General features: G+C 33.3%; 3 protein-coding genes across 3 annotated transcripts; all 3 read left to right on the plus strand.

Annotated features, from left to right (window-relative positions):
* Positions 1-1,927: 1,927 nt before the first annotated feature.
* On the plus strand, positions 1,928-2,814 carry LOC133706176 (kunitz trypsin inhibitor 3-like). The gene has a single exon (XM_062131652.1). It carries the CDS (start codon positions 1,943-1,945, stop codon positions 2,720-2,722), a length of 780 nt encoding a protein of 259 aa, XP_061987636.1. The 5' UTR covers positions 1,928-1,942; the 3' UTR covers positions 2,723-2,814.
* A 3,272-nt stretch (positions 2,815-6,086) lies between these two features.
* LOC133668580 (exocyst complex component SEC6) lies at positions 6,087-19,024 on the plus strand. The gene is made up of 25 exons (XM_062088521.1): positions 6,087-6,413; positions 6,514-6,552; positions 6,664-6,752; positions 6,862-6,952; positions 7,853-7,942; positions 8,045-8,124; positions 8,770-8,862; positions 9,812-9,838; positions 10,310-10,417; positions 10,583-10,721; positions 10,808-10,852; positions 11,306-11,361; positions 12,763-12,871; positions 13,116-13,256; positions 13,372-13,551; positions 13,916-13,999; positions 14,105-14,191; positions 15,238-15,282; positions 16,010-16,088; positions 16,699-16,768; positions 17,459-17,546; positions 17,669-17,758; positions 17,898-18,014; positions 18,293-18,355; positions 18,623-19,024. The coding sequence occupies exons 1-25, from the start codon at positions 6,285-6,287 to the stop codon at positions 18,752-18,754; spliced, it is 2,271 nt and encodes a 756-aa protein (XP_061944505.1). The 5' UTR covers positions 6,087-6,284; the 3' UTR covers positions 18,755-19,024.
* A 2,202-nt stretch (positions 19,025-21,226) lies between these two features.
* Positions 21,227-21,869, plus strand: LOC133706372 (ethylene-responsive transcription factor LEP-like). The gene has a single exon (XM_062131896.1). It carries the CDS (start codon positions 21,336-21,338, stop codon positions 21,765-21,767), a length of 432 nt encoding a protein of 143 aa, XP_061987880.1. The 5' UTR covers positions 21,227-21,335; the 3' UTR covers positions 21,768-21,869.

Raw genomic sequence — 21,869 nt, forward strand, 5'->3', positions numbered from 1 at the left:
GTGAATCAAAATAAATTGTGAAGCATGATTATTAATCAAATCCAATGTTAAAGGATGAAAATAAAAAAAAATCAATTTAAAAAATTACCCAAATCAACATGAGTTAACCAATCAAACATATGATTTGAGTCATGAGATTAAAATAATATTATAAAAAATAAGTTAAAAAAAATTATAAAACTTATTTCTCAATCAATAAAATATGAAAAAATAAAATTGAGAAAAAAAAGATCAATTAAAAAAAAAATACTGAATCAATCAGGTTAATTCATAAAACCTGCAACTCAAGTCATGATAAGATTAGAATAATTTTATAAAAATAAATTGAAATAAATTATAAAGTTCAGTTCTTAACAAATTAAATATTAAAAAAAATAATTTAAATAAAAAATAAATTTAAAATAAACAGAAAAATACTATTTAAATAAGTTGCACTTTGTGAGAGGGTGCAAACATCGCCTCTTTTGTTGTTTAATTAATTAATTACTTAATGTTCTTCTAGCCAAAGTATAATCACTTGGACATCCAAAATTAAGAAAGAAATCATTTCCTATCCGAAATATCTTCAAGGGACATCCGCATCCAGCTTCGGTACAAACCTTACAAAATTAACAAGCTCGGAGATGCTATTTATTCTTTGGCAGTAGATTTTTAGTTTTCAAGCCATTATTGACTTGTGGATGCTCTTTCGTTTTATTTTATTTTATTTTTTAAAAAAAAACAGCATCCAAGTGCTGAAGGACCCGGTAACTGAAAATATTGGAGTTTTGTTATCCGAAAGATATTCTCTCTCTTTTTTTTAATTTTGTTTTGGTTTTAATCCTAATTATATCATCGAATCAATTTTAATTTATCTCATGATGACTAAATAAGCCATTCATACTTCGATTGATTTATTCGTAAAAAAAAAAATATTCTTGCAAGTTCAACCTCTACTTGATATAGCATGAGGAGCATACCCATATTTTAGGAATTATTGGATTATTGGTCTGCACTGCACGCCTGGATTGAATTAATTTTTTTTAACATAGAATAGAAAAAATATCCAAAATGTGTTTTATAATAAAAAAAATTAATCATGACTCAAAATAAATAAAATCAACTCAAGTTAACTTGTCAAATCCGTGAATCGGGTCATGAGAATAGGATAATTCTATAGAAAGAAAATAAAAAAAATATTATGAAGCCTAATTAAAAAAATTCAATTAAAACAGAACCCAAGAAAATAAATAGAGTCAAAAATCCAATTAAAAAAGAACCCAAGAAAATAAACAGGGTCAACTTGGGCAACTGGTCAAACCCACGTCCAAGTCATGACATCGAGATTATAGAAAGAAAAATAAAAAATAAAATCACGAAGCCTAATTTCTAACTAACCTAATGTTAAAAGATAAAATAAAATAAAAATTATTAGAAAAGGCAGCTCAAAAAAATAATCTGTGTAAACTGCCTTAACTTGTTATGAGATTGAGATAAATTCATAGAAAATAATTGGAAAAAAAATCTGACTTTTAATAAATTTAATATTGAAGGTTGATATCGATAAAAAAAATTGAATGCATGAGATTGGTATATGACCCAACATAAAAAAAAATTCTAAAAATAAAAATAAAATTGAGTACAAGGTGAAATTAAAAAAAATAAACAAAGGCAAACATAAAACACAAAACATTAGTGTTTTGTTAATGTTAATAATATTATTAAGCCTCTAAAAATAGCAAGTAAATGGTTTAGAAGTGAAAAGAAGCAACAGGGCTTAACTACTAGTCAACGACTACAATGTTTTCCCATTCACTGTCCTTGCACAACAAATGATTTGTTTCTCCGAATATAAAATTTCCAGCCCTTTGGAATGCTAAATGGTTGCGAGTAACACAACGCAGAATTAGAGAGAGAGAGAGAAGAACATTAGGTAAGGTATACTGGAAAAGGACTTATCAAGATGATCAGGAAATTGGCCAGAGACGTGGAAAATAGCAAAATGACAGTAGGTGGCAATAGTCCCAAGCTACTCTATAAATCCAAGCTTGTTTCTGCTCATTTCCACACCTCAAACAATATTACAATGAAGAATATTTTGTTTCTACCCCTCTCCTTCCTTCTCTTGGCTTCCACATTGACACTGCTCCCTGAAGCAGTTCGTGCTTCAGGGAATCCAGTGCTTGACGTTAAAGGCTTGGGGCTTCTCCCTGGAGTTCCATATTACATGATTTCAAGTGAATGGCCGATTGTTGGTGGTGTTGTCAGCTTGGGCAACGACATAAACGGTACGTGCCCACTTGATGTTATTCTGCTGGAAAACTTTTGCGTTACAGGTACACCAGTAACATTTACGATTGCTAGTGGGGATCAGGAACTTTTTATCACAGATTCAACTGATTTATACATCAGTTTTGATAGCACCTCAAACTGCACTAACGAAACAATGGTGTGGATGCATGAAAGTAGTAATAGTTCATCAACTGAGCTTCTGACAATTGGTGGAGTTGAAGGTGATGTCAATACCATATTCAGGATTGTTAACGTGGGAGGCTCATTTGTGTCCAACTACAAGCTCGTTGCTTACAAGCTCTCTTCGTATGATCTAGCTCTTACTACTAGTGATGTTGGTGCTGTGTTCGACTTCACAACGGGGATTAGATACCTGGCTTTGACTGAACCGCCATTAATCGTTGGATTTCAAGTGGCTTATGATTATGATGGATTAAAAGCTGTTGTGTAATGCACTATATGTATCCATGTTGTAACCTTGGAATCCTTGTAATGATGTTACTGGGATTGAAAATAAACACGAGCTTGTCATTTATGATTGCATCTGGTATTGATGAAAAATTGGAAGATGTTCATTGAAATCTAGCAGGTAGCGATTTAAGTTGCCACAGCAAGCACTCATGGAGTCATGGGACAAGTAAACTTGAGCGGAAAAGAGAAAAAAATCTTGATCAAGTTTGAACGTTTGTTTCGAGCCCAACCTACGTTCAACAAAATTTACATTAAGTGCATGATCTAATTAAATATATCGATGTGGTTTTCATGTCTGAATATTAACAGGATGTTTTTTATATATATATATTGATCCAACAATATTACTTATCCATACCCTCCATGTTTGTTTGCGAGTCTCACCCTCCTCCATTGTTTTATTTATTTATTTATAAAATGGGTGTCCGGATCAGTTTGCGCACATCTCAACTAATTTCACAAGCCCTAAAGTTAACGACCATATAAGCCCCTAGTGACCATTATATTAGCAACTCAAGGTTCGAATCTAAGACCACAAGAAAAACAAATCCCTTAATTTCACGCTTTTACCATTAAACCACCGACTATATGGTAGCACCTCCATTGTTTTATTACATAAGCATAGTACATTTTGCATTATTCTAGAACTTAACTAGTTATTCTAAACTAATACTCTTATATAACCAGGCTTGTAGAATATGTAAATAAAATTTAAAAATAATTTAATAGTTAAATAAAAAATTATATCTTGATAAAATTTGAAGATAATTTAATAATTAAATAAAAAATTATAATTTTTTTATCTTGAAAGTTATGATTTTTTTTTATCAAACCAATCACCCAGGTGATTTAAATCTATTTTTAGGCTTAATCATGTCATTTCAATCCACAGACATTCTTGCAAAATTATTCTAGGAATCCAGTTATAGCATATCCACAATTTAATGATTAGAACTACTTGCGTCAATGTCATCGTGTTATTTAAAAATTTAAATTTATTTTTTTTATTAAAAATTAATTTTTTATGTATTTTGAATTATTTTGATGCGCTAATTTTAAAAATAATTAAAATAAAATAAAAATAATATCATTCTGCTATATTTCGACATGAAAAACATTTTAAAAAACAATCGCAACCACACTCCCAAATCTACTTTAAAAATATTTTAAGTTTTCTATATTCAGGTAACAATAGCAGTAATGCATTCATAAAAACTTTCTTATAGTTTTTTTATTGTAAGATTCAAACCCTAAATCATTATAAAGTTATATGGATTTTTGGCACACGAAACTCACCTTCCACTATTCAATTAGGTTTGGTAAAATCAATGTACAAGTTCTTTTTATTGGGAATAAAATGTAACTTTAATTTTAATATTAAAAAATCGATTCAACTTACCAACTAGTCCCAATAAAATCTAGTAATGAAATATTAATATCTCTTGCATCCCTCATATCTAATTCACAGACAGGGTCCATTGGAAAAGGGTCAAACTATCCGATCATTGTCCTTATTTGTAAATGACACAATATTTTAAAAAATAATTATTATTATAATATTAAATAGTTGTGATAGAATAGCCAGAAATAGAGTATAAAAGAGAAAAATGAGGACGGGGACTGAAGTGCTAACCGAGGATACAAAGAAATCATCGAGGCAATATTATTATTTTTTTAGTTTAATATGAGTGTCCGGATCAGCTTACATGTATCTTGATTAATTCCACGGGTCTTGAAATTAACGATCATGTAAGTTTCCAGTGGCTATCATATGAGCAACCACAGGGCTCGAACTTGAGATCACAGAGAGAACAAACCTTTTAATCCTAATATTCTTGTTGTTCGCAAAGCTTGCAACGAAGAAAAATATTAAAAATATTTAACTTAACTAGTTAGGTTTTGAGTTTATTTTTAAAATTATTAATTTAAATTTTACAAATCTTAAGGCTACTGAAAATTTAAATAATCATTAACTTTAAGACCTATAAAATTAGTTAAGATATATATAAATGGATCCAAATATCCCTATTAATCTAAAAAAAATAATAAGAGCGATTACCTTGAACATCTTCTTACACCAAAACTGGTAAAAAAAAACTCACAACCTCAGGAAACAAAGCAGGTTCAGAAAACATGATCAAACCAAAACAAAAAGCGAGATAGATCCTATGGCCAACTCAGTATTGCTACACCGTGACAATATGGTACGTAGAATTAAACACATTAATATTATATATAACTTCATTCGAGATGCAGTGACAAAAAGAAGAAGAAAAGAAGTGACTTTCAACACATATTTATGAGCCATAAAATGACAGGCCTCTTTAACTAAGCTTGATGTATTTAATTAAGGCTCATATTAGAAAATTAGGATTGCATGCATAGTTTTGAAACCAGCCCGGCCAGGTGGATCAATTTGGGAGCCGACTGATCTGGGACTGGTACCGGACTGAACTTAAACAAATAAAAAAAATTAAAATTCAAGGTTGATCCAATCAAAACCCGATTGCAACGTGTTTTCTGCTAATTCAATGTATTAAAATTAGAATTCCGACGTTCAAAACTTCAGAGGCTATTCGAGTTTTTTTTTTTTACAGGAGAAAAGATTGAAGTAACTGAGAGAAGGGGTGTGGTTTTGCTTTTTATGAGAAATTATTCCATTTACAATATCATATGTATGTATTTTTTAGGTAACTTTTATGGTTGTGATTTGAAAAAAAAAATAAGTTTTTAAAAAGTATGATTACCTGAGATTAGTTAGATTTAGATAAATATTTGGTAAAAATTATGATTGAAGTTTATGTACAGCAAAAAACATGTATAACATGTTTAGTAGTTGTGTGATTGCGGTTGCTTTTCAAAGTGTTTTTTACTTGAAAATACATTAAAATAATGTATTATTATTTTTAAAAAATTATTTTTGATATCAGTGCATTAAAATGAACTAAAAACACAAAAAAAAATTAATTTGAAGCAAAAATAAAATAAATTCAAATTTTTCAAAAGCACTTTTGAAAAGAAAAATAAATAGTATTTTACGAAACTCAGTTAAAAAAACATATAAAAACTACTTCACAAAAACTATATTTCATCCTTAATTTTTTAATAAATCCAATAATATAAAACACAATTTTTATAGTTATCAAACACTTTGCTATATTTTTTGCATCCCAAACGCAAACACATACGCAAACGGAAAAGCAGGTGCAAAACAGACGCAGCTACTAAAGCAGCAATGATCCGACAAGTCGTTCCTATATGCCACATCATCTTTCAGAGAAAAAAGAAGAAAACGGAGCTCGGAGTCCAGCGACGAGTCGTTCTTATCAAATGTCGAAATACGTGTCGTTCTCTTCTCTCAGAGAAAATCAACATTTTCTTCAGTCTCCTCTCCATCTTCCTCCATTTCCGTTCAAAGTCATAACAGAATTCAATTCCTAAGCCAAATTTCCCCCCTCTCTCTCTCTTATACACACACACACGCACTCAGTTTCTGTTTGTTTTCAGTTAAATTGCGTGTAATTCTGTACTAGAAATCGAAAATGATGGCGGAGGATCTCGGCATCGAAGCGAAAGAAACCGCCGTGCGTGAGGTGGCGAAACTGTTACCGCTTCCAGAGCTTCTTCAATCTATTGCTTCTATCAAAGCCGATTACATTGCTCGCCAACAAGTAACTGCATTTCGATCAAATTCATCCTTTCTTTTTCATTTTTTTTATGGATCGTATTTCAGTTAAATTGATATTACTATTTTTTTTCCGTTTTTGTTAGGCTAATGATGCGCAACTTAGTACAATGGTAGCAGAGCAGGTAATCTTGTCATAGAATTACAGACTTAATTAATTATTGCTTATTGATTTTATATTGTTTCTATTTTTCTATTTTGATGTGTTAATTATTTTAAATAATGTAAAAATGAAGGTGGAACAAGCACAATCTGGATTGGAATCGTTGTCCTTGTCTCAGAAGACGATCAATCAGCTACGAGAGAACTTCATTTCTATTGAAAAGTATGTCCTCATTTTGCTGATTCTTGTTTTGTTTTCTTTTTTAAAGGACAGATACTTTTGCATTATTTTTTTTTGGTTTGATTTAATAATTGATTTATTTGTGTGTTAGGTTATGTCAAGAATGTCAAACTTTGATTGAGAATCATGATCAGATAAAGCTACTTAGCAATGCAAGGAATAATCTTAATACTACGCTGAAGGTCGGTGCCACCTTTTTTCCTTTAGGTTTCTTGTAGTTGTTCCTTGCAAGGCTGTCAATTCTGTTCGTTCCGTCCAGCATGGCCAGTATATCTCGTTCCAATTTAAAAAACAGAACAAACTGGAATAGATTTCGTCTTGCTCAGAATCTCGGCCAGTTACATAAATTCTGGCTGAGTTGATCGGGTCATACCGGTTCACCTCCCATTTAAAAAATGAAATTATGCTTGTTGAATTAATATTTTGAAATATATATATATATATATGTTTATTGAGAATTGAGCTTCATAATTTGTTTTGATTTGCTTTATTTGGAGTTATTATGGTCTCATGGCTTGATTCATGGATTTGGAAGGTTGACTTGGGTTGATCCAATATGTTGTTATCCCAATATTTTTTTAAAAAAAGTGTCATCTTAAACTTTTTTGAATCCAACTATATTTTTACCAGTCGTCTAGGTTGTCTTTGGACTTATTAAGTTGATCGGGTTATATCGGTTCAACTCCCATTTTTTTACTTGTGTTTGAAATTTAAATTGCATAATTTCAAGTTAGTTTATCTTTGGATTTGAATTGAAATTATGTTTGTTGAATTAATATTTTGAAATATGTATATATATATATATGTGTGTGTGTGTGTGTGTGTGTGTGAATTGTACAACCCCGAAACGACACCTCGAAACACTCTGAAACCAAAAAATACTGTTCCAAAATTGACAGCCATGGTTGCTTGTGATTAGTGTGGCAAATGAGAGTGTGTTATCTTTAGTTGATGTGATAGTCATTCTCTTATAAGCTGTATGCTGTATGTTCTAATGCCCGAAGCTTTAGCTATTATGAATATTCTGAGTTTATTATTTTGCTCTGTGATTACCTTTTTCTTTACCTCTTGATTCAATGTAGGATGTCGAAGGTATGATGTCGATATCTGTTGAAGCAGCAGAGGCACGAGATTCGTTGAGTGATGATAGAGAAATTGTTAATACTTATGAGGTAAAGCTGAATTCTTTATCTTGTCAAGTTCTAAGTTGAATATTTCTCATGTGTGTCTAGTTGTATCATGGTTGATGACTTTTTGTTGTTAATTTCTCATAGAGGTTAACTGCACTTGATGGGAAACGAAGGTTTGCATTAGCAGCTGCTGGATCTCACAAAGAGGAGGTTGGCAGATTAAGGTATGGATCTTCCCTTTCAAGTTAATTTTGATGTAGCACAGCAAATTACTAATATTAAAGGGAAAATAAATAGCAATTTAAGTGCTGGCTCAGCTATGATTTCCTTTAAAATTGATCGACGCGGTTGCATGGTGCTGATATAAATTACATGTAGTTATACATAATATTTAGAGTGTCGAAGAAAAATCATTTAACCCCTTGTTATGCCAGCCTTTGAATTGTACCAAGGAGACCAGAATTTGATGACAACCTCATTACCATTTCCCTAAAATAACTTTTTCCCAACAACTTTTCCTTGAACAAAAATGCTAATATTTGGCACTTTGGCTTTGCCTCAACCAAGAAGTTTTGTCTTGCCTGGTGGTAATTTTGATGCAATTTTGGTGCATCTCCGTTTCTTGGAATTTCTTTTATGTTACTTGTAAAGACAAATAGTTTGAGTTGAATTGCATTATACTGCAAAAGCTCAATGTCCTAGCAGCACAAATGGCCCAGAAATGTTTAAGATGAAAATGAAAGAGATGGACGACGCTAAAGATGAAGGCAGAACCTTTATAGTTGACATATTTCTTCTCTCTATGTTTGTGCATGATTTTTGTAGCTTGAGGTTCAATGACTTTATTATGTTTTATGTGCAATGGCCAGAGAATATTTTGAAGATGTAGATCGGACATGGGAAACCTTTGAAAATACTTTATGGGGACACGTTTCCAACTTCTTTAAGCTTTCTAAAGAAAGGTATACTCTTTATTTTCTATCAAAGTGTGTGATAATGAGCATATGAATACTTTTTCCTAATTCTTGGGGCCACATTGTGACAAGGCTCTTACCAATGTTCTCTCTGTCATTCTACCTGCATAAATTGTATGCTCAATGTGAGAAATCAATCAAAACAGTGTTGTGTAACTGTTTTATGGGAGGTTGGTTTGAAGTAAGTTATGTCATTTTCTAAGAAAATGCCTCATTCCTTGATGGAAGCCTTTTTCTCATTGGGTTGAAACATGTTAACTAAAGCCACTCCCCTTTAGTAGAGTAGAGGTCTCAGTTTGATATGGGATCTGGTCTTGGGGTAGGGAATTTACCACCAAAAGTCTCCAAAGAACCAAAACTAATGTTATCTATGGCAAATGGAACCCATTCTCCTGATATTACCACATTGTCTATTTATAGGCATTCAGTCTCAAAAGGCAACCTCAAAGGGCTAAAATTACAAAACCTAGCATTATGTAGTTGATTCCAATGGTACGAGAAGCAAATGTCATTTTGCCTGCTCATTAACAAATGCCAAAATGTTTGTTGAGTAGACAGACTTATGCATAAGAGAGAACTGAGTAACTGGGCCTGAAATTCTTTTACTCGATCCCCAAGCTTCATGGTATCCTGGAAATGTCAAGATGTTTGTTGATTAGACAGACATGTGCATAAGAGGGAACTGAGTAACTGGGGCTGAAATTCTTTTTTCTCAATTCCCGGGCTTCATGGTATCCTTGAAATATGAAGCCTAACAATTTTTCTTGTGAATGTATTTAGATTTTTTGTACAATAAAATGCTCCAATTATAATTTTCAATCATTAGTTCTACTACTCTGTGCAATAGTAACACAGTATATATATTCTTTATCGACCTTGTGATTCTTTTTTCCATGCTCAACTCTAATAACTATGCTTTTGCTTTCTACTTTGGCAGCCCACAAACGCTGGTTCGTGCTTTAAGGTACGTTTGTGACAAGCCTTCCACGCTTCTCTCTTTTGTACTTAGGCTGCTGCATATCCTCAAAATGTTCTCACTTTCATGTTGTTAAAGTAGTACTCATCTATTAGTGTCATAATAATAGTTACTTGTTGAAGGTTCCAATGATTATGAGGTTAGTCTCATGTGAGATGATGATAGGAGATCTAGGTAATTAGAGATGGCATTCTGTTTTAACCATTTTGTTTGTAACAGAATCCTTGCTATGATAAAAGAGTCCTTTTTGTCTGCTCTAATGCGACTAGCATGATAAAGAGAGGCATCATACTGTTACTACATCAGTTATGGTTTGATTTGGCATTTGATTCAACAAATGATGGTAAAACTATAAAAAGCAAAAGATCATATCCAGCATGTTGAAAATTTAGGACATGCACTTTTATCTTAATTCACTATAGACCTGAAATGCTACTCTATCCCTTTTCCCCTCTCTAGGGTTGTGGAAATGCAAGAAATTCTTGATGAACAAGTTGCTGAGGAGGCAGCTGAGGCTGAGGGAGGTGGTGCAATGGCAACAGTTGCAAATCCTCGCAGATCTGCCAAGTAACTAGAGTCTTACCTATTTGTGTCTTTATTTCGCTTGAACTCTGAATTACGTTTTTCATCAGTGATTTTGTATCTATTTTGTCTATTTCCATTTCATGCTTCATTGCACCTTTAATCCACAAAGGAAAAATCACTAACAGAAAGTTTACATGTGGATCACAGAAAATCTACCACCACAGCAGTTTCTTCCAAAAACCCTATGCAACAGAAGTTGAAGATTCAGGGTAAAAGGTATAAGGATAAATGCTACGAGAGTATAGGAAAGGCAGTTGAAGGACGGTTTAACAAGCTACTGACAGAGGTGTGCATCTTTTGATTAATCTTCTACTCGATATAAATATTTGCTTCTGGTGTCTTGTATTATTGATAATGGTATTTGTTCATCAGCTTGTATTTGAAGACCTCAAAGCTGCCTTGGAAGAAGCACGAACAGTACGTACACTATTTACTTTTCCCTGGTCTTTGAGATTTGATATTTTTATACACTGTAACTTTTTATCTGAACTGGGGAAAGGATTGGTTCCCATCGCAGCAGTTTGTCTGTGTGGGCGAGCATGTGCATGTGATTGCCTTTGCTCTTCTGGTTGTGCATGTGATTGCCTTTGCTCTTCTGGTTGTGCATGTTTCCACCATTATGCTGGGAGTTGATAAAGTGTTTATTTTATTTGAAAGAGAAATCAAACATAGTTTCTTGCCTTTTAGGATTTCATGTTTGCCATATTGTTTACTTGTTTTAATGTGCTTATGTGGCTGTCTTTAGCATTGCTTTGCTTGTAAACGAATTTTAGTTTATAATCTATCAGGAAGCTGTCAATGCTGAAACATTCATAATCAATCAATGATTTTCCTTATGTTGCGTTTTCGTTTTCTTTTTTTGACTTTTAGATTGGTGAAGAGCTTGGTGATATTTATGACTATGTGGCCCCATGTTTTCCCCCACGGTAAGTTATACAGGGCTTTTGTTCAGGATTTATTTTATTATATTTGTGATATTAGGGTTACTTAATTAATCTAGGGTCATGTGATTACCATGTGACTTTATACAGTATTTCCTAAGTAGTTCTACTTGAGGACTAAGACTAGGAATCCTTTTTTTCCTACAAGGATATGGTGCTTAAACTATTATAGATAGACTGCTAGGTTATTGAGAAAAGTAGTTCTTTGTTATTTTATCAATATATTCAGATTCTAGAGGTTTCTTGTGAACCCTAAATTCTATTATCTTGTTCTAACTTCAATTTTATCCTAGTTTTAGCCATTATTCTGCTGTAATTTCTGTTTTCTACTGCTTCACTCTTCCCACACTACGTCAAATTGGTACCAAAGCAAGTGGTCCTCAAAATTGTGTTGGGGTTTCAATCCTTTGACCATTGTCGGAGGTATTAGAGAATGTAGGTGGAGAAATCAAGATCGGCAAATAATGTTGTTTTAAGGTTTCCCTTAACAAAACAAATAAACTTTAAGACGAGTAGAAAGAAGAGAGAATGAGAAGAATTAGAGAGAAAATGCAATTCTACATCAAACTGTAATTTTCTTATTGCCTGCCTCAAGCTTCTGTACAAACTTCTTCTGTACAAGGATTGAACTACTAACTAACTTGCAACTAACTGCTAAACTAACCGATTACTGACTGACTGACTGACTAATTAACTAACTTTAGCCACATGTAATCCATTGTTTCTGCTGCAAAGTTAGTTACAATGACAGTTGCCATCTCTGCTAATGCACTTCTGCTAAACCTTCTCTTCTGGCTTGACAATCTCTAATCTTGCTTGTTGCCCATGCTAATAATCACTCATATCACTAGAACTTGTAACATATTGGTTGAGATAAGTTGTATAATTGAACATTTGTTGCGTGCTATTGACGCTTGCAACAAAAGGAACTAGGGGAACCCTGAATGGAGATTTCAGGCTTGGTGCTATTTTCTCTCAGTGTATTATGTCCAGTAGTCTCCCTAAATGGCACATTCATTTGCTAGCTATTAGTAATAAATATATGTGAAAAAGGTTGCTTGTAAGATTCCTTTTGGTTGTAATCTGGTCCTTCAAGTCAGCTTAAGTTTTGATTGGATGGCCTAATTTGGAAGTTATGTCTTTATTGGAGAGTATGATGACTTAGATCACACACTTCATTATCTGGTAATGTGTAGATTTTCTTGATTGACATTAGCACGTCTAAGAAACTGCTTTGCCTTGGACTCTGAATAGTTTTTTATTGCATTAATGTATACTACTATTTTTTGCCTAGAAACCTTCTCTGGAGCAGAGCATCATCTTCTTGAAATAGGTTGGTCTAAGGGTTTTCTTTGGTATATTAAGTTGATCTTTGATGTTTTGCAGATATGAAGTATTCCAACTCCTGGTAAACCTTTATACAGAGAGGTTTACTCAGATGCTCAGATTGTTGAGCGACAGGGCAAATGAGTTATCAAATATAGAGATTTTAAAGGTATTCACCTGGTTGATAATGTGTTTGAAACAACTCATTTCATACCTATAAGAACACGATATTGGAGGATGACCATTCTCCCGCTGTGCAGTGCTTCATAACTTCCTTAATATAATACTATGCTCTTCTATGGGAAAAAAGACTTTCTTTTCCCCGGGTCTCATTTGTTTTCACATTAGGGTAACATTTGATGATTTCTTTCATGTAGATTGAGTGGTGTGTAATTTTGATTGCTTACAACTAGGTAACTGGTTGGGTAGTTGAATATCAAGATAATTTGGTTGGACTTGGTGTTGATGAGTCACTTGCTCAAGTTTGTTCCGAGAGTGGAGCCATGGATCCCCTCATGAATTCATATGTTGAGAGAATGCAAGCTACAACAAGGGTAATTACATGATATCCCATAGCTCTGCAATGCTATTATGTATGGAATATGTTCATTATTCGGCTTTCACCTTTTCTATTTCTCATAGCTGTTGGTTTTGCTCATGCTTTTGTAGAAATGGTACTTGAATATCCTAGAAGCTGATAAGGTACAGCCACCAAAGAAAACAGATGATGGAAAGCTATATACTCCAGCTGCTGTTGATCTGTTTAGGATCCTTGGGGAGCAAGTTCAGATTGTTAGGGATAATAGCACAGATGTCATGCTATACAGGATCTCGTTGGCTATAATTCAGGCAAGTGTAGATAAATTCTGCTGAAATAAGCAACATTTATGTTTAATTTAAGTGTAAAAATTGGAAGAAAGTTCGACTGTATTTTGAAGAATATGGTAATACATGGAACAATCATGTTCACTTTAATCACTTTTTAGCTTGTTGTACCTGACCTTTCTTCTTTGCCTTGATAATTGGATGACTCCTGGCATCATAGGGATGACTGTTTTTATTGTAATTTTGCGCAGTAGCATCTAGTTGAGCGTGTTATTTATGCTTCATGCTAGTACTGCTTAAGTCTGCCTTCAGTCTTTAGTTTCTGACCACGTGCTTGGTGTTGTTTTCTGTTTCTAATGATTAAATTTCTTTCACTTTTGTTTTATAGGTGATGATAGATTTTCAAGGTGCTGAAAGGAAGAGGCTTGAGGAACCTGCTTCAGAAATTGGTCTGGAACCTTTATGCGCAATGGTTTGTGTACTTTTGTATATGCATTTTATGCAAGTAATTTATCATGTTTAGGCATTAAATTCTATTTTGTTAGCCGCTTGTTTTTTCTATGAAAATAACAAACAGATAAATAACAATCTGCGCTGCTATGACCTCGCAATGGAGTTGAGTAACAGCACCATGGAAGCACTACCACAAAACTATGCTGAGCAGGTTACTTATATGATTACTTCTATTCGCTTCTGTTTCAATTCATCAGTTTTTCTTATAGTTAAAATGATCACATTGCTGATGGAAACAACTTGTTTGTCTGAGGTTGGGAAAATTGGAAAGAAGTTGAAAACTTAATGGGAATAAAGGAGAGGTTGGAGGGAAGGACTACCTTCTCTTCTGTTGCTGGGGTAATGAAAGGAAGGACTAATTTTTTTTTTCCTGACAAAAGGAACGTGTATTTCATAAAAAATTATTTCTTCAGAAAGGGAAAATATAGAAAATATTAAAAGATTCTCTGTTCCTCTAAACCTGTCCATTTTATAGTGAGTGAAATTGACAGATCTAGGAGGAAGCAGCATCCCATATTCTTCTTGTTCCTTCCACTCTAATCAAAGGAGGGAAGCTTTCCTTCCAGCCTTTTTCCTTGCCTGGGCTTTTAATTGATTAGTTTGTTGCGTGCAATCTTTTCATATTCATATTACCTATTCTGTGAGTCATGGCTGAAGGTCTGAGAGAAAGTCATTCTAACCTAAGTGATTTACCTGTTACTTCATGAACCTGGCTAGGCATGCCAACTTCCAGAATAGAAAAGGCAACAGTGGTTGTGAAAGGTACCTTGATAAAGATGTAACTGTTCTTTGTAACGGCTTGCCTATTTTTACTTCCACTTCAGGACAGCTTCTACGAGTTTTCTTATATTGGGGTGGATATTTTTGTTTCATTTTTCCTGTTTCCCTTTTCACTCTGGTCAGTATGAGTGTGTTTGTGTGCACCAATGTGTAGACTGCAGCAAATAAACACCTACTAATCACAGCGTTATATTCAATGCTGCTTAAAGACATTGGTTTTTGCATTATTGTGATCCCACTTTAATAGGTAATTAATTATATATCATAAGTTAAATGTCTCAAATCTTTGCCAAGATTTTCAGTTGCATTACTTTATGATATGCTTCAGAACCACTATGCTAATTGCATAGTTGAAATGCAATATGTAGCGCTTTTATTTTTCCCTTATGAAATCCATTATCCTTGTCACTTCCACAGGTTAACTTTGAAGATACTTGCAAAGGTTTCCTAGAGGTTGCAAAGGTATAAACAAATGACGACAGTGGTTCTGCCTTTCTCTCTGCCTCTTTTGTTATATTCCAGTATCCTTCAAACTTCTTATTGACCATGTATGATATCTTATTTCATATGGAATCCAAGCTATATCTCCATTATATGTGATGGTGTGATGAAATCAAGTAGAGACCGACGTAATTTATACATCCTTTACTTTTCTGAACTTTGGCTTCGCATGTTTCAAGTGTTCAGCTTGAAGCAGAAATCCTTCATCGATTAATTAGTTATTGTTTGTTAATTTTTTTTTAATATAAATAAAAGTTTTCTGGGTGATGAGCGATCTTTTGTGTGCTTGTTGATTTGGATTTGTAAACAGTAGATATGGAAAGTTTAGAACTTCTGTGCATTGATGAAGAATGTACAACGGTAATAATGGGGAGAGTCATTTTATTCTTTTAATTGATTGTATTTCCTTTGGTAACATCTACACTGTTGCAGATAGGATAATGATCAATTAGAGGAAACCTGAATTGTGTATGCACATGTGTATACTTATTGTTGTGATGGCTGCTAAGTTCCAACAGCATTGTCTAGCATGGAGTTTGTTCACTGCAAATGCTATTTTCTTCCACAATCCTGATGTTTGTATTGCTATAGCTAGTGGCCTTGCTTAGCATACATTAGCATTTTTATTGGCATTCCTGCACAAATTTGATATCATTAAATAAATGTTTAATCTATCTGCTGATGGCAGGAAGCTGTACATCAAACTGTTAGGGTTATCTTTGAAGATCCTGGTGTGCAGGAGTTAATTGTCAAGCTTTATCATAAAGGTAAAGTAATGTTCAGCTTTACCATGCTCTATAATGTTATCTTGGTTAACTCTTAACATGTCATTTATGCTATCTGTGTTAAATAATTTGTACCAAGCTGACAAAATTCAAGTGCATATTAACAGGCCAATACAATCACAATATCTAATCACTGTGATGGGGGCCTGCATAATAGCTTTTCACGACTATGTATTTTAGGAGGAAATATAGAGTTTAATTTTATCATTTTAGTTACCTTATTTTTCTTACTTTCATTAAGACTTCCATATTCTATATGTTTGGATGCCTATAATTAAACAATTTTTGCAGACATACAATTTTAATGTTAAATTATTGATGCTGCCCTGGTGAAAGAATCTATTTCATTAGGGCATGATGCTACCCTGGGAGTACACTGCAAATAGAGAAAATATCTCTACTGAAAGAATCTACTTTTTATGAAAAATAAAATGTGCCTATCTTGAAATGTTTTAAGTTTAGCTACTGAAAGAGCTTATGTTGATTTTCATAGAATATTTTTCAGATATGTTGAAAGATATTGATTCAATTAATTTTCTTAATGCATTTGATCTATCAAATATTACCTCTAAGCATTTACCTTATGTTTCAGAGTGGTCCGAAGGACAGGTCACGGAGTACCTAGTTGCTACATTTGGTGATTATTTTACAGATGTAAAGATGTAAGTTTGCTGCTCTTTTGTCAGTGTTTCTTCTTCTGAGTTCTGCCTTTTGGGTGACATCTTGTGGGATGCATTGCACTATAGGTACAAGTGATGCTTAGGTACATTATAGCAAATTAACTTCATAGATCCCACATACAAGTCATTTTAGTTCATGCTGTATCGCAGCTAAAGGTACATTATAAGCTTCATTTGTTTGTTGTATGGGCTTCTCAGGTAAACATTTTCTTTTTACTACACATTTCTGGGGGAAAGACTCATGATTTTTCTAAGGGAAGTCCCAACTTCTATAGCCAAGGCCACTAAATTACATGGCAAATTGAATTTTGCATGCAGCCTGGGATCAGAAGCTTGGGTTTCAGCCTGCTATTGTTAGGGGAAGGGTTAGAGGAATATCACAGGGTTTCAGCCCGCTACCATTTCTTATTTGTTTAGAGAGATTCTGGGAAAATTTTGAAGGACCTTGCACTAACACATTAGCTATACCCATGTGATTAGGTTATTGAAATTAGGTTTTCCTCTTAGTCTGGAAGTTGTTATCTCAACATCTAAGATATCAATTGGTGTGTAAATTAGTTTATCTACTGGAAACTACATATTTTCTTGCACACAAATGCATCATTATTGTTCGTGTATCTGTAGGTTAAACAAGAAAAGTTGGTCTTATATGTTTTCTTTTTGGTACCTCAGGTATATTGAAGAAAGATCATTTAGGAGGTTTGTTGAAGCTTGTCTTGAGGAAACAATGGTGGTTTACGTTGATCACCTTCTGACTCAGGTTTTATTTCAAATATAAAGTTGAACCTTCTATTTTCTTGGAAGATAAGCCTGCATGTATGCACCCCGTGTCTCTTTCAATTTTAAATTTACTTAATCTTTAATTTGTTGTGATTATTGCAGAGAAACTACATAAAGGAAGAGACAATAGAACGGATGAGGCTAGATGAAGAGGTTATTATGGACTTCTTCAGGGAGTATATCACAGTGTCTGTAAGTGGCTGTTCCATGTAGAAACTTGTTTGAATTATTCTATGTTTAGTATATTCGCAAGTAATTCTTTTGAGATAAACAGTTCTTGTATCATCTTTTTGTTCTTCATTAATATTTGATCAACTGACCTTTGCTTCAGAAAGTAGAAAGTAGAGTCCGGATACTGAGTGATTTGAGAGAACTTGCTTCAGCAGAGAGTTTGGATTCCTTCACACTCATCTATACAAATATTCTTGAACATCAACCCGACTGCCCGGTAAGTGTCACTTAATATTTCTCCTTTTGAGTGATGATACTGGTATGATAATTATTCATCTTATACTGGATCCATTGTGCATGAGTAGATCACCAGTTGTCAATTGTATGATAGGCTAGGGCAAATTAATGGGTTAGACCTTAGTGATTTCTTTCAATTCAAGTTATATATTCCAAGAGAAAAGGTGCACTCTATATTTGTACGTGTCAAGATTGTCCAAGGTTTGTGCCTCTGATGAACCTGGTATCTGATTTGTGTAATGTGCTTGCGAATCGCAGCCTGAAGTTGTTGAAAAGCTTGTTGGACTGCGAGAAGGCATACCACGGAAGGATGCGAAAGAGGTACATGCAAACCTATTACATAAATCTGATGTACAAAAGACACTTGCAAACCTCAAATGCTTCTAATGTGATGAATCAACGATCCAACCCAAACCATATATTTCTCGTCGGAACTGCATGTGTTGCCGGTTCTTCTTTTTATCAGCAACAGGGGGAGGGCTTCACAGGGTTTAAACAAGAGCACTGGGATATCTACAGTTGCACCATATAGCATGATAGGACTCGGGTAGATTTCTGAAATCTATTCTCATGTCATTCCTTTCACAGGTTATGCAAGAGTGCAAAGAGATATATGAGAATTCACTTGTTGATGGAAACCCCGCAAAGGCTGGTTTTCTTTTTCCGAAGGTGAAGTGTTTGACAGCTTCCAAAGGATCTCTCTGGCGAAAGCTCACTTAGATCGATCAAGTGCCGTCATGGACCCAGAAAAGAAGAAGAAGAAGGAAGTTGCTGTAAAGTCAATCATTTGTAATCGTCCATTGTAATGACCTGGTGTCTACATTTTTATTGATGATGACAAATTTTGACCGTGTATATCCGTCTCCTCTATGTATACTACCTGATCTACGCGATGTTTAGTTGGGTATGTAGACTATTTTGATATGTTCTTTTACATAGAAGAAATTCAAGTATAAATAAAAGGTTTATAAAAACATCTAATTAAATAAATTGATTATTATTTATGTAAATAAATAAAATGTTAATAATAAATAAAAAAACTGAAAAAATTAAAAGATAAATATAGGTTAAGATATTTGACCTCATAAAATGAGATATATACTTGTTTGTGTTTGCTAAAATAGAATCACATTTGAATAAAAGAAAAGGAAAAATATTTTTTTATATAAAATAAAGCTCATCTATAAAATAAAAAAAATCTTCAAAAATTAAATACAAACAAAATATTTTAAGAAAAAAAACTTTTATTTAAAAAAGACTTGCAAAGCTAATTATTTAGACCATGAGATTGAGATAAACTAATAGAGAATAAATTGAAGATAATTCAAAAAATTAATTTAAAAAAAAATAGTGTAGAATGATAAAATCATAAAAGAAAATGAGAAAAAAAAATATTGAATTGCATAAATTTTCAAACCCGTTTTACTTATCATTAAATTGAAAGCATGACAAATAAAAAAACTACGAAGCTTATTCTCAAACAAATCAAATACCGAAGGATAAAAATTAAAAAAAGTCAGTCATATAAAAAATTGTTATTAAAAGAATGAGAGTGAAAATTGAAATAAAAAATAAATTAAATGGCATAAAAAAATTAAATTTGAGGGTTAAATTAAAAAGAAAAAAAAACTTTAACAAAAGGAAAAAATAAATCAAAAGAACAAGGGCTAAATTGAAAACATAAAAAACTTTTATAAAAGAACCAAAGTCGAAAAAAAAAAGCAATAAAAAACATAGGGATTGAAATTGAAAAACCTAAAGAAAAGAAGACAGACGTGTATTTTTTCTAAAAAAGAGAAAAAAAAAAGGGGGGGAAACAATCGTTTACGATAAACCGCCCATCATCCACTGCCATTTGTTGCCTCATAAGAAAGAGAACACGGCGAAGCTTTTAAGAACATAGTGAAAGGGTAGGTTTGACCATCGTATGGTGTCGCATGCACCACCCAAAAGGCATGAACAACATTTACGTGTTGGCACGTCTTCATCACAATCCAGCACCTTTTTCAAATAAAAATATATTTTTCCAAATAAAAAATACCAAAATACCCTCCATAAACTCAAAATTCTAAAAAAAAACATCGTGAAAGAACACAAATGCCCCAAACTTATGCCTTGATATTTGTTTGTTTTTAAGGTAAACACATTTTTGTTAGAACTAATAAGTGAAAAAACAAAAAAGCTTTTGATCAACTGTTATAATTTTTTTTCCTTACCTAAGAGTTAAATAAATATTTTGATATTTTTAAAGTTTTTAAAAAGATAAAATAACTCTTGATCAACAACTAAATTGTGTTGATTTCAGGGGTAGAAACATATTTACTATGCAAAAAAAAAATGAAAAGATTAACATACCCCTTGAATAATTTTTTAATATCCAATGGATCTTTTAAAAAGACTAAATTACCCTTATACAAAGCCTCTCATTTTTTCCATCAAATGGGAAAATAGTAATTTAACTATAGTAATAAATTATGTATATAGCTGCAACGAAACTTGCACGCCCTATCCCTATAAGATTTTGTTAATTAATATATATATATATATATATATATATATATATATATATATATATATATATATGTAAACATTGATCCCTGGAAAATTTAATCAAAATAACAACTTTTTTGTTTCCGATTTCATGAACTGCAAGCTACAAACTCAACCACTTCGTATTTTGCCATAATCAAGTAGGGGTGAGGAGGTATCAACAACTCCACCAGGGTAGGTAAAGAAAACTGGAGAAAAAATTTCAGCTTTCCCTATGCTTCTTGTTGGAAGTTCCAGTTAATCACCATTGATGTGATGGGCGTTTTGCCATTACTTTGCACACATGCAGCTTGATTCATAGATTGTTTATAGAAAAAACATTTTGGATTTCTTGAAAAAAGTGAGATAGAGATCGCTAGCTAGAATATGCCAACAGGTAGCAAATGCCTCATGGATTCCATTGATTTGTGCGTTTTGTTCACACTAGTCGTGTCATTAGCGAGGAATTTAAGGAGGCAAAACCCTACAAACAGCCATTAGAGAAACAAGATATCATGAACATATCCATTACTTTACTCTTTGATGAGCTATGCATATTACCTGCCCCTCTTGACTACTATGAAAATATTGATAAATTAACATGAAAACGACTTCTAATTTATTATGGCTCTACCAATCTAGTGAGGGATCAAGAGTGGATAATTTAACCAGCAAAGGCCACCTTGATTATGCAACATAATTTGCATATAAATCCACTCCCCTCTTTTCCCTCCTCCCATAGCCAGCTCGACCTGTAATAACATCAAGAAGAATGGAAAACTTCCCTCCATTGCTTTACAGAAACCCCAAAAGAAGCTCTAGGCAATCAAGTAGATACCTTGGAGTAAGGAGAAGACCATGGGGGAGATATGCTGCCGAGATTCGCAATCCATATACTAAAGAGAGGCATTGGCTAGGCACGTTTGACACTGCTGAGGAAGCTGCTGTAGCATATGATCTATCCTCCATCTCTTTTAGTGGCATTGAAAGAGCTCGTACCAACTTTTACTACCCTTTCTTCGCGCATCCCTCTCCTTCACAAGAGGCGCCTCCACCTCCACTGCCACCGCCTGAGATGGAGAAGGGTGATCAACTTGGTATGGAGGACGTAGGTACCACACAAGATGACGAGTCTATTGCTATTGCTTCTATCTTGCAAAGCTTTTGCCAGTCCACTAGTTATTCTTTCCATCCACAAATTTAGAATTGCTTCCTGGTAATTAACTATTTCCTTTCCATAAAGATGGCAATAACGCTCTTGAAATCCTTTTGAAGTTCGGGAATGGAAAGTAGAGAATTTCATCAA

The sequence above is a fragment of the Populus nigra genome, chromosome 11, assembly GCF_951802175.1.
Source record: "Populus nigra chromosome 11, ddPopNigr1.1, whole genome shotgun sequence".
NCBI lineage: Eukaryota > Viridiplantae > Streptophyta > Magnoliopsida > Malpighiales > Salicaceae > Populus > Populus nigra.